The sequence below is a fragment of the Oreochromis aureus genome, linkage group 13 (genome assembly GCF_013358895.1).
Source record: "Oreochromis aureus strain Israel breed Guangdong linkage group 13, ZZ_aureus, whole genome shotgun sequence".
NCBI classification, from domain to species: Eukaryota; Metazoa; Chordata; class Actinopteri; order Cichliformes; family Cichlidae; genus Oreochromis; species Oreochromis aureus.
In genome coordinates, this window is record NC_052954.1 from 16,194,015 (window position 1) to 16,207,397 (window position 13,383).

At 38.3% G+C, this 13,383-nt stretch overlaps 1 protein-coding gene across 1 annotated transcript; it reads right to left on the reverse strand.

Moving 5' to 3' along the window:
• Positions 1–845: 845 nt before the first annotated feature.
• Positions 846–7,970, reverse strand: LOC116309827 (peroxisomal N(1)-acetyl-spermine/spermidine oxidase-like). Its single transcript, XM_039622099.1, has 10 exons — positions 7,495–7,970; positions 6,295–6,471; positions 6,052–6,182; positions 5,772–5,959; positions 4,543–4,688; positions 4,166–4,335; positions 3,830–3,915; positions 3,600–3,716; positions 2,065–2,215; positions 846–1,576 (listed from the first exon to the last, which is right to left on the reverse strand). The coding sequence occupies exons 1-10, from the start codon at positions 7,646–7,648 to the stop codon at positions 1,463–1,465; spliced, it is 1,434 nt and encodes a 477-aa protein (XP_039478033.1). The 5' UTR covers positions 7,649–7,970; the 3' UTR covers positions 846–1,462.
• Positions 7,971–13,383: the final 5,413 nt, after the last annotated feature.

Sequence of the window (13,383 nt, forward strand, 5' to 3'; positions counted from 1 at the left end):
GACCTCATAAGGTGAACACGGGGGGAGAAAAAAAGAACAAAAACAACAGAATGCAGCAATGTAATCTCTTAACAATGCACAGTATTGTCAATATTCTCATAAGTAGACATTAATTTACTTGCATAAATAAACAGTAAACACACTACAATGTGTCCATGTTTGATTTTATTTATTCATTAAAAACACAATCACAAACCTGGATAGAGCCCTTTTGTCCACTTGTGACAAGTAAAGCAAAGTGCTTCTCCTGTCATTTACTTAAGTTTTATTATAGGGAATCTAATAAATTATGTTTGCATAAACTGAAACAAAATCATTACATGTTTCTAAATATTAGGAGGACCGCGGTTCTTTAGAAAATGCAAATATATCATTATTTTGAGTTTAATGTAATGTTTCAATGATTTGGTGTTCTCCCTATTGGGGAAATGAGCTATTCTGCATCTGAATCACACATTATATTTGTGGTCTTTTACTCTATAGAAAGATAAAACACACAAGCAACTACTACAGTCATTGGTCCTGATTGTGGTTTAAAACAGATGATTTGAACTAGACTTTGATTTGTGCTTATAATGCATCGAAATAGTGGCGATGTCCAGGGAATGCATTTATGTATGAATATTTCCACTATGGAAAATAAAGCTATTACATAGCTACATTTTATCTAGCTTACTTCATCCATATCTGCTCGTTTTCCCATTTTTAATCAATTCTGTCCTGAGTCACACTCAGTAAGGGTTGTATCACTAACTCCACGCCACACTGACCCACTTTTCAATAATTTCCTGCTAGTTTGCCTGCCATGTGTATTTTTTTCTATTGTACCTGCTTTGCTTTTTGCAAATTTTATCCAAGCACCTGCCCAACTACTGCTTGCCTGTAGCGATTAAGTCACTTGTGATCTACCGGTCGCTTTTATGGTATGCCATGGTTGGCTGTGTCTTATTTGTTCATAATACACTAAAATTGTTCAGTGCTCTTATTCTTTGATATTTTTATTAAAATTGTTGGCTGTTGTTGATTCAGTTTGTGCATATTCTTATTTTTAAAATCACAACAAAACATAATTTTACTTGTATTAATATTACCAACAACCCCACCAGTAAAAGTTCCCTTGGCAACATGTTAGCAATGACTAATGTATAATGTAATGTGTCAACCTTTAAACCCAGATAAGGAGTGGAACTCCAGATTTCAACATAACTATGCCACAAGCCCTCTTTTTTCCCATATTCAGCACTGTGGTTTTAGTGTGAACAGACAACCACTATGATTACTCAGTGTCACCAGATAAGACACAGATAAGATTTGTCTTTTATCTTATCTGACTAAAGAGCAGTCAGAAAAGATAAAAGACTTATCTGATTGTTTTTTAGTAAAAAAAAAAAAAAAAAGCTAAAGGAAAAGTCTTTATCTTTAAATTTCTTAGATTACAGGGAATTCATGGGCTAACAGAAGCCTAGTAGTGAGAGATGAGTCTATCTGCTTCTCTCCACCCAGTGAGAATTGCTCCATGGACGGTGGAGTAAAAGTAAGGATGGGTTGCCTCTCCGGCAAACAACACCTGCAGGGGCTGAAACACACAAGCAGTAAAGGTGAGAAACATTTTTCAAGGTTATATTTTGTCACTTTCTGTCTAACTATAAAGTAACAGAAGTCAGTACTTCCCTGGGCAATATGACTCACTTGATTTACTAATAGTTCATATGCTGCACACCATGCCAAGATATGTCACGTTTTCTAGTAGCAATTCTTATCACACTGTGTTATCACTGGCATTTTTTATAGATTGAATAAATAAATGTGAACAAATGATGCATTTTTTTCAACAGGCTGCTAGTAACAAAGCGCTAAAGGATACCATTTAAAATGGGTTTTAACGGACAAAACACTCCTTTGAAAATGGTCAGGTACCAGGACTGGATTGAACATTTTTAAAGAAATTCAAAAAAGCCCAGAGAACTCTTACTCAAGACCACTTTAGAAAAATGACATGAAAGTCTGGCTCCTTAGAAGCAAAATATTAGCAAAAATTAAGAGGTGGCTCAAGACGTTCTGTACCTGTGACAGAGTTTCCTGTGAAGGCAGAGGTTCCATCATGTTCTTCAGGTCCTCGGCTGTACAGCCTATGGCTGGGTGACAGTAGGAACCGTATGTCCAGGGATCAGTGAACCACCGGGAACACAGGATTCTCTTTGGTGTGATGGTGCCGCTTCTACACACACAAATATGAAATAACCAAGGCTCAACCACTTCAGGAAATATAAAAAAAAAACCCAGATATAAATAAATTACTTTTACTACATATTAAAGCCTTCCCTCTATGTATGACAGCTTTTTGGGACTTGAATACTGTATATCAGTAACTATTTGCTAGCTCATTTCAGCAGGCAGTGCCTTATACAGCCTGCCCTCCAATCTGTCCCCTGTGACAGCCAGTGGGTGGCCTTGTGTTCTTGTTTTCTTGTTGCCTATTTCTTGCAGGTAGGTGGAGCTGACCCAGTTATAGATGCAGCACACCTGAGAAGGCCAGTCCTAGTATATAAAGACACCTTGACTGAACCATGGCTGTCTCTCTTTGTCTGGCACTCATTATGTTCATTTTGTTCTTCAGTTATGGCTGTTGTATTATTTAACTTGTGGTTAAGTTTCTTTACCTTATTTCATTAAAAATATCTTACAGCCTTTAAAAGCCTGTGTGTGGTCTCCCACTTGCTTGTCACGTCTTTTGAGCCGGGTTGTGACACGACAAACATTCTGGTTTATTAAAAGCAGCAGCTGGATCAATTATGGATCAATTACCTGAGAAGAATATTTTTGCAGAAAAGCCTTTGCTACTTTTTAGATGCTCCCTTTCCAAAAGGTGTTGCCACATCAGGCAGCTCTGTATATTTGATTTGACAGATTATTATGGGTGCCCTTCTTGATGTAGTGTCCAGGTGATTTGTGTCTTCACTTGGGCACAAACCAGGTAGCTTCTACCTTAATGGTGCCCATTCAATACCTATTCAATACTCGGTCTAACATGTACATTTCTGCACTAGAAGGTTTCAATCAAAGAAAATAGCTGCATAGTTTTCTACAATCAATTGTCATCTGCACAGTGGCCTGTTTCAGGCATGTCAACATCAGAGGATAAACTCTGCAATCTGACCTGGTTTCATAAATCTATACTGAACTATTTTCCCAATATTAATATGTTATATATAAGTAAGAGTGTGATGACTATCAGCTTTTAAAATATAAATACAATTTGTGCCAATATTATATTAGCAGTTTCAACCACAAACTCAGTCTTATTGCTGTAAGACATAAAGATATTTAGATAATAGTCATACACGTTTGCTGCTCGATTTAATGCCATTATATCTGCATACATACTCTTTATTACCTGAACTTGTTTTATTCCTATAACAATGAGATGTTTTATAGATTTCTAACAAAAAATTGAACTGTCGTGATGCTTGTGCATACAGAGAAGTTTTCTTAGGTATAACAAATATTTTTTTTTAATCATTAGTCTCTTTGATATTTATTTTTTATCTTTAATTATACTACAGAGGAAAGAGCTACACGGTTTAGATCAGATATAAAACTTACCTGTGAATGTACGGACGAGCTTTGTGATTGATTCTCTCACTTTCTCCTCAGGAAGTGTCTCCATATACTCTGCCTCATGGCCACAAATCCAGCCGCACAGAACATGGCTACCCCTGAGAGTTTGTGTTAATCAACAAGAGAAGTCAGAATGCTGGTTTGAATTGCAAAGAAAAGCTTATAGGAGGGAAAAATCTTTAATGGTCCCTCAGATTAACATGTCACTTACTTTTCAGAAGGTTTATGCACAGTGAATGTCACCAACTTCCTTATCCAGGATTTACTCACATCTGACACTTGGTCTGACACAGTCGCCTGAAAACACAAAAGGGTTTATGTCCTCTCTGATCTCTGGCTCTAAAGCACAAGTTCACACAATGTCTCTATTGTTACTAGGCAGCATTTCTGAGAGAACTTATTTTATTGCATCATATACATAAAAACAAAGAAACAGGTTCATATCTTTAAATTTGTGCAAGAACGTTTAAAAATATCTGTCAACCTGTTATTAAGACACAGGTTCTGTACATACTTATGAAACTATTCTGGCCGCTGAACTACAAACCTCGTCTTCCCACACGAGGTAGATGATATCACAATCAGCATCCCACCACGGCGATTCAAACTCCACAAATATTTTGTCACATGTTCCAAATCCTAGTGTCTTGATTGACTTCAGCTTGTGGGCCGGGAGAGGAGGGTGGAACAGAGTGGAGTGGTGCTTCTTCAGATATCCTGACAAAAAGAAAACGTATTAAAAATTGCATAAACTGCAGCAGAGGGTTAAATCTAACTTGGTCTGTGCTCCATTGTTAAAATAACGCTACCAAAACCCCCCCATTAAGATTAAGCTCTGACATTGGTCATAACAAGTAATTTACAATTACTCAATTCCATACAGAGAGACGAAAAACAGGATAAAGTATATGAAAAGAAGTTTACCTAAGGGCACAGTGACAATAACGTGATCAGCAGCAATCCTCTCCCCATTCTCACACTCAACCGTCACAGGACTTAAGCCACCCTCTGTGTTGCTCCAGTGGACACAGCGCACAGGGCAATTGTAGGTCACCAAATCAGAGGGAGTTTAGACATCAAGTTCTCGATTAGGCGCCAAATCCTCTGCAAGATAAGATAAACTAAGATGACCATGATGCAGCATCTGTAGTACATTTGTATTTTATATTAGATGTGATAATCATAGCTGTTGATAATGACAAAGTGATGATGAGTGTCCATGAAGTGTCCAAAATTTGATTCACTGCTTACTATTGAGGTTCATTAGATTAGGACGCCAAAGAATAGAATAGTGTGACCTTTGCATATATATTATTTTATCTATATTCCAAACACTTAAAGTGAAACCTAATCACACAGTCTAACAATTTCAGATGCTGGATTTCTGATTTTCATGGCCTATACGTCATAATCATCAAAATTAAAATGAAAAAGGCTTGAAATCTAAAAATTTTTATACTATCTACAGTCAGATTTACATCCTCTCAAAAGGTCTTGTTTAGAACCCAGAGAAGAACAACAAAATAGTATACAACCTTAAAGTTGTTTCAGCATGCTCCTGGTTATTTCATAGTCTTTCAAGACTTAGTCGTGGTTAGTGATTCTCTAAATGAATTAAGGTGCAGCGAATGGAAATCAGACCCATGACTTTTAAAAAAATGTCTCAAAGTTAGCTCAAGGACATGTCCATGGATCCTGTTGAGCTACTTTAAATATAATCTGTAGTGAATAAATAACAAATTATAGAGATTAACTGGGTGAAACTAGAGCAGTCAAGAGCATTTTATATTTATTTAGTACGCACTTACAGACATCAAGGCACCTGTGTTTCATTGTCTTAGTCTTTATTGTGGATAAATTAGCTTTGTTCTTGTAAAACCAGACAATAAATAAATAAATAGTTAATCGCTATAATGAAAACCACAGAAGGTTCTCATACAGGCTGATCAGAGGATTAAACAAAAGAAACAATCTAAAGGACTAAGGATCTAAATCACTGCCACTTTAATAACTCAGTATTAATCAATGCAGCTTTACTCATTGACAGCACTTGGTGGTGAGGGCATAAACTTAAATTGCTACAGGTGAGCAAACGACGAGTAAATGAATGGCATTTATGTTAACACCCTTCATGCATACAATGATGCACAAACCTTGGAAGCGTGCAGTCCACGCCACGTAGGCTCTCAAACATAGAAAACCCTGCCAGGTCTATGTCATCCATGCTATGAGTGGCACTTCCACAGCACTCAAACTTCAGCATAGTACTGAAGGCAGAGAGAAGCAGCTGCCTGGTGGTTTCATCCTCATCTTTCCACCTTCCTGCTGCTTGGTCCTGCGCCTGCACAAAATTGCAACAAACAGTTCTTTTTTGTGTTTTTTTTGTACAGGTTTTGATATCATCAGCAACAAGCATAATTCAAAACAATGCACCTTTGTTCGCATGAAATGTCCTAAACTCTTCCAGGATGTGTTTTGGGGATTTTGAAATTTTGAAGCGTTATCCAAAATCTCACGAAACAGCTCCTCAGCTGGTTCCATGCTTTCTGCACTCAGCCTCTGACCTTTGAGACAGAATTTAAAGTTGTAATAACAATCACAGCTTACCATGCACGCTATTATTATATACGATGATGTGATGTGCTGAAGTACACTTGTGCTACTATGTCTGGTGACCTGAACTGCTGAACCAGTTGGGGACCAAGGGAGGATCTTCATCCACGTCTACGGCCTGGTTCTCTGGATTGAGGGCTTCTGGAGGCAAGAGGCCATAGTCACGAGCCAGACAAAACAATGGGTTCTTCTCAGATGGGCCATGAATGTAAGCTGCACCAATCTCTGTAATGGTGTTACCTGTCAAAGAAAAACAAGTCTTTGTGTACATTTACTTGCACAATGACAGTAAACTGACCAAAGATTAAGTTGACAGCATAATTATCTTGATGATGGGAGGCCATTGTACTAGTAGATCAGGTTTCACAGAACTCTTTGTAATTCTGAGAAAAACTAAACACAGCCCACGAGCTGGAAGCTGGAAGAACCAGTTGTAGCAGGAATAGCTTGAAGTTATTCTTTTCTGCATGACTGCATGACTTTAGTAGTCTCTCACGTCTTTGTGGAGGAACTTTGGCCAACTCTTCTTTACAATGTTGCTTCAGTTTATTGAGGTTGGTGGGCATTCATTAAAGCACAGCTCTGTTAAGGTCCCACATTTAATCGTGTTGAGGTCTGGAAGTTGACTGAGACATTGCAGCACCTCGATTCTTTTCTTTTTCAGCTATTCTGCTTTAGATTTGCTGCTGTGCTTGGGATCACGGTCCTGTTGTCTGACCTACTTTGGGCAAGCTTTAGCTTGTCAGAGAGACAGACTCACATTTGACTTTAGAATACGTTGGCATACAGAGATCGACTCAACCACTGCAAGGTGCCCAGGTCACACCTGGATCCTACAGCAGACTGCCAAAACTTTTTTTTTTTTTTTTTTGTGAGGTTCATCCAGACTTTCATTGCACCTGGTTGCTAAGATGCACTTAGTTTTTCACGGTACTGCATAATGTCCTGTAAAAACTTTAATGTGAGGTGTCTGTATGCACTGGCATAATTTTTGTGTTGTTTCACCATTCGGAAAACATCAGAAAGTTGCACAACAGTCCAAACACTGAAACTGAAAGAAGTACAACAGAAGATGCTGACAGCAGCAGGTGATTAAAAGAGACAAGAACATGTTGGATTGCTTATCCTCCTAGATTGTCTGCAAAAGATGCTCACACTTAGGAATTAATGTTGTTCTTACTAAGAATTTAATTTAGTTGGTTTCTGATATTCTGACAGTGTAAAGTAGAAACCGACTAAAACAGAAACTACATATAAACTTACCCAGAGCTGCCGTTTTTATTCGTCCCCCGCTTCTTCCAGTCGCCTCAAGTATCCGCACATGACGATATCCAGCTTCGACAAGCCGGTGAGCCGCTGCTATACCCGATACTCCACATCCTATTATAACTATCTCTGGGTCCTCACTCGTCGACATCCTTGGTTCACATCAAATTGTAGGACTGTCGCTCTCACAGCTTTATCTCAAGTTCACCTCTGGGCGTGTATGAAATAAGCTACAGCAGAGGCGGAGACAGACACTTTGTACACCCGGGGCTTAGCCCTGAAGGGTAGTACGCGTGTGCATGTGTGTGTGTGTGTGTGGGGGGGTTAGAAATGACTTAAAGATTTATTAGGCTGTGTTTTGAGTTTTGTTCAAAAAAGAATGACTTCATTTAAGAAAAAAAACATATCACATATGCAGGACACCTTAAACTAGTTTTTAATTAAGCAGCACCGCAGAACAAAATCAGGGCTGTATCAAGACACGCAGACTGAACCCCAATTCAACCAGACCCAGAACTGATCGGGAATTAAAACAGGACTACAACGGTTCAAAATCAGGACTACTTAGGACTTAACCAAAACAGAACCAGAATCAAAACTAGATGATAGTAGCACTAAAAATCATCATAGACCTGCACTACACTTATTTTTTAATTCTACCAAAGTCCACTATTTAGATTCAGAAAAGTTTATATAATTATTTAGCCTTGTTGCGCAAACAAGCCTGCATAACTTAATAAATATAGAATTTGAAAAGTAACAAATGGTATCTAAAAAGTTACACTAGGCACTAGATACATGTTCTCATGATTTTTGGCAAACAACCATTTGACTAACATGTGTGTCTCACCTGGCTCTTGTTCCATCTCTGTTCTGTCCTCATTCTCCTCTCTCTCTCCCTCTCTGTTCCTCTCTCTCCCTCTCTGTTCCCCTCTCTCCCTCTTTGTGCTGACAATCAAGCCAAACACCAACATCAACAAATATACAGTGGAAACCAGATATTTACACACTCTTCAGATAAAAACACAAACACTTTTTTAATTGTAACATCAAATCAGACTAAATGTTTATTTTTTTAGATTGATAAATATAAAAAACATATTTGTTAAATTTAAGAGTAAAGAGAGAAATTGTCTGTATTTCTTTATCGCAAATGGCACCAAATTGTATTTAAAATTGAGCCACACTTATGGAGCGCCACAATTCTTTTCCTGGTGTTTTGGTTGACATCTCTTGATTTTCCCATGTCAAAGAAACAGGCTCTGTGTTTTGGGGGTGCCTTATATGCATCCACAGGTGTGCCACCAATTTACTCACATGGACTCTACTAACCTATCAGAAGCTTCTTCAGCTCAGAATGGAATCGTCTGGAGTTTTCTTATTAATTAAAGACACAATAAACTTTATTTATATCCCTAAATTTGATGAAAGTGATTAAAATAGACAGCTCTCTCTCTCTTTTTATTCTGACATTTAACTAATTCAAAAGATATTTCAATATTTATTTATCTAAAACAAAACAAGTTTACTCTAAATTGATGTTTAACAGTAAAAAAAAAAAAAAATGTTTTTTATGTTTTTTTCCTAAAGTGTATGTAAATATCTGGGTTCAACTGTGAATATACTGCTGTGTATTGAAAATTCTCTTGATTTGCATAGAAATATACTGAACAACATACAAAGCATAATATATAAAATAGCATTTACCTGAGTTTTTTCTTTGAAAGAAGCCCCTTATGTCCATTCTTGTATATCAGTACATTACTGAAACCGATTTTGTGCTTTGTTTAGCCGTGGAGGGTAACAACTGAAAATATGAAATAAACACACATGTAAGGTAAGACTCTCTAAAAAAACAGCATTGTTGTTCGGCTTTTCATTTCGCCATTTGTTGATTCACTCGAAGAGCAAATAACGCAATATGGGCCACGTGATGAGTTTGATGTCAATCTTTCGTGATACACCGTCATATTTACATTATTTGTACAGTACGAATGATTTGCTTTGGTAAGCTTTCCTCTGTCTGCCTGGCTGCGCCTCCCCCCCGCTCACATGCGCAAGTGCGGTGCTCAGTCGCCTAGTGCCTGAGCTCGGATCATACCAACATTGTGTGCGCTATGTGCTTCGAATATTGTGTGTAGTTTTTGTTTTATACAGTTGTCAGTCAGGCAACTAACTATGAAAAAAGTTACACTCCAAAAGACCCCGGGCTTCTGAAAAAACAACCCGGGCTTCAGCCCAGTAAGCCACCCCTCCCCGCTCCGCCAATGAGCTACAGTGTGACTCGAGCATACAGTGGGGTGTGACTTATATATCGGTGTACATCATACAGTAGTGGTAACGCGTTGGCAGTCCGTGGACGACGGAGGCAGTGCCGAAAATAGGTGGCAGGCTACAGGTGAGTGGGCTACTCAGCCAGCCGTGGACAACACTGAAGTTACAGAATACAAAGAGCTGAAGTCAAACAGAGTGTTAAAGGAAATGAAAAGCGTCCTCTACAGCCGCTGTCTGTGCCTCTCTTGCTGTATTCATTATTATTTTTTAGCTCGTCTCTTGCTCCTGGTGGAAGTCATCTGTCCTTTCCTTCCCTGTTTCGGCCCACCTCTAAACCAATCACCGTTTGACCGACGCACAACGTCATCCACGTCATCCACCACTAGGAACGTGCAGTTGGGATTTTGGAGGACTGCACTGCAGCACGTTTGCAGTATACTTGTCCGTAGGAAAAGGCAACACACAAAAGGAAACAATTACTCTTTTGTTAAATGTTAATGTTCTTCTGAGATCGTCTCCCAACCAAGCTGCAACTAATGCAAAATGAAACCAGTGCTGAAGTGCCAAAAGTCCCAGTTTCTCCAGTGGCCTCTTGATAGATTTAGCTACCAGTTCCTAATTTGAAAAGTTGGAAGTGCCTTAAAACTCCATTCTTTTAACTGGTCAGCAGGCTGCTGTTGGGATGGACTCTAAGCAAAATTCACAGGGGACCCCTCCAACCAGCTGTTCATCTCTATTATTTTATAATCTCACACCCCTAATAGTACCAACAGTCCTATAAAATCCAGGTGTTTATTACTCCAGAAATGCCAGTGACCACATTTGTTTTTTCCTCTTCTTTTTTTCTTTTTGCACTCCTAGAAAAATAATTCATAATTTTCCTGGCATGATTCTGTCCCCTTTGAGTCGGATGGAACCTCCTTAGAGAGGTTAGGTCTCTCTAACTGTCACTGCCAACTTTGCACATTGTAAGATAAGATAAGATAAACTTTTATTAGTCCCACACGTGGGAAATTTTTACTGCTGTACTTTTTAAATTTTCAGTCCTCCTTGCCCCCACTTGACCTGTGACCTCAGTAAACTTTTTTTTCAGATTATTTGTATGATACTAAATGGAATAAAAGCTCATTTTGTAAATTATGGTTCTGATTAGAGCTCACTAAGCCTGTTTACATTGCCTATCGACTTGTCAATCAAACTGTGAGCCAATGAGTGTGTAGTTTACCCCAGTTTCCCAGTTAATTTAATCGATAGACAAGATGAAAGACGGTTTCATTGGTTTGGGTCTTGCAATTTTGTCATTTCTGCACCGGTGTAATTTTTTCACACAGATGGTTCTGCTTAGGTTGTCCCTACAGAAATTGTTTTTGTGTATCAGTATTTCAATGGCCACTAGAGGCTGCTATTACAGTAAAAAAATGCTTTAACAAATGGCCTGTGTTTGTTATTTACACACACATGAAAACAGCGAATTACAATAAGTGTTTCTAAATGGCATTTGAACTTATATGCAGAACATTGTATTTAATATTGATTTTCTCCCTTTAATTTTAAGATGATATTAAAAATATGATAAAAAGTTTTGTTTTGGGGTTCAGAGATGGGATTGTAAGTAAATTTACAACAACAGGAACACCACTTGATAAAACAGTCATAATGTCAAGGTCCACACAGTAGCTCTTTGGTGAATGCAAATCATTACAATTGTTTTTATTTTTGGTTTACTGCTAATCAGTTGCCAGTCTCTCAAACCTATCAGCTAGGGTGCAAAGGCCAGGTTTTCACAGCTTCCTATGGGCTCAAAATGTGGTCATAAATATTTTGTACTTGTAAATCAGTGGACTTAGCCAAAAAAACCCCTGCAAGTTACAAGTACGAATTTTGACCCTATTTTTCTTCCTTTCATCTGATTGGTCAATGTCATGTCAATCACAAATGTAACAATCCAATCAGAGAACAGATGGGTTTGGCTGTCGGAGTGGCGCTTTTTTTGAACTGCAGGTCTTTGAAGGGAATAAATGCCTTTTTACATGCTAACCCAGCGTTTTCCTTCATCACCACGAAAGAAAACAGTCTGTGGTCGTCCGAGTTTGGTGATTTTTGTGTCACAGGTCTACGTGTTTAATACAGGGACTTCCACAGCCTTTTCAACAGCGCTGCGGACCGCGAGGGCGGGCAGTGTTTTGGAAATGACAGTCTTCATTACAAAGCTTTCTTCGTTATGAATTAGCATACATGTTTTTATTGAACATTTGAAGAACTAGCAAAAAAAGCAGAAACTCTTGTAGAGGACATAAAGTCAGAGATAGAAACGACAAGGAGCAGGTGCATCTAGTACAGGTAGAGCTGCTGCAAAAAACCACAGAGCTCAGCAGCCAGCGCAACAAATTCTGGATCCTTTGCTTTTAGTTAGCATTAGCAGCACATCCTGCGTCCGATGTGAAAGGACTTTTATGCTGCGCACTGTGATTCACAGCAATGGTCCCGGGTCAGCCCTGACTTTGTGTTAAACTAATCCTAAAGTAATAATGGTATTTCTAATCACTGACATACCACAACTTTATCCTTTCAACAGCTGCTGAAAGTTAGCGGACCTAGCTGCTATCGGATATTTATATACAGATCCTCCAGCTTCAAACTGTATTACCCTTCAAGGACCTGCCGTTCAAAAAAGTGCCCCTCCGACAGCCAAAGCCATCTATTCTCTGATTGGATTGTTACATTTGTGGTTGACATGGCATTGACCAATCAGATGAAAGGAAGAAAAATCAGGTCAAAATTCGTACTTGTAACTTGCAGGGTTTCTTTGGCTAAGTCCGCACACAAATCTTTTTTAGCACACACAAATTCTTTTTACACATACAAATCTTTTTTTATGCACACACACATTCTTTTTACACATACAAATCTTTTTTACACACACACAAATTCTTTTTAAATGCATACAAATCTTTTCTACACACACGCAGATCTTTTTTACACACACAAATTCTTTTTACACATACAAATCCTGATTTACAAGTACAAAACTGATTTACAAGTACAAAATATTTATGACCACATTTTGAGCCCATATTTCTCAGCTTGCTAATTATAACCCAACTGTCTATCATTGCGCCATTGTTTTGATGTGTGTCTACAGAAAAAAAAGAGAAAAAAATAAAAAAGAAGTCACGCGCACAAGATAAAAGAAGAGTAGTGGCACAAAGCCCATACTCACATCATATGTGACTTCCTCTCCCAGGTCCGCCTCTGTGATAAAGATCTTGGAAATTTTCTCACAGGGTCCATAAAGCACACGTGTCACCAGTGGGTATCCACCATCCATCAGCATCAACACTGTTTATTTACTTATACACACACAGACACACACATACTATTTTGACAGAAGAAAAGTTTGCATGCCTCGCTATAGCTGATCACATGACATCACCTTATATATTCATAGAGAGCTACTTTATTTGTCTTTAGTGGCTTTCTTAAATAAAATACACTTCATTACACATTGAGTATTTTATTTGGTGACTTTGAGGAAATGTATTTGTATTTCCAAAAAACAAAGACCTCACTTGTCAGTTAATAATTAAAGTTGTATCCTGCAGTTTCTCAGTA

Coding starts and splice junctions, on each gene's coding strand:
- LOC116309827 (XM_039622099.1), bottom strand. CDS start 7,648: ATGTCGACGAGTGAGGACCCAGAGATAGTTATAATAGGATGTGGAGTA. Junction 6,472..7,494: donor AATAAAAACGGCAGCTCTGG/GTAAGTTTATAT, acceptor TTTCTTTGACAG/GTAACACCATTACAGAGATT. Junction 4,689..5,771: donor GTGGACTGCACGCTTCCAAG/GTTTGTGCATCA, acceptor ACTTGATGTCTA/AACTCCCTCTGATTTGGTGA.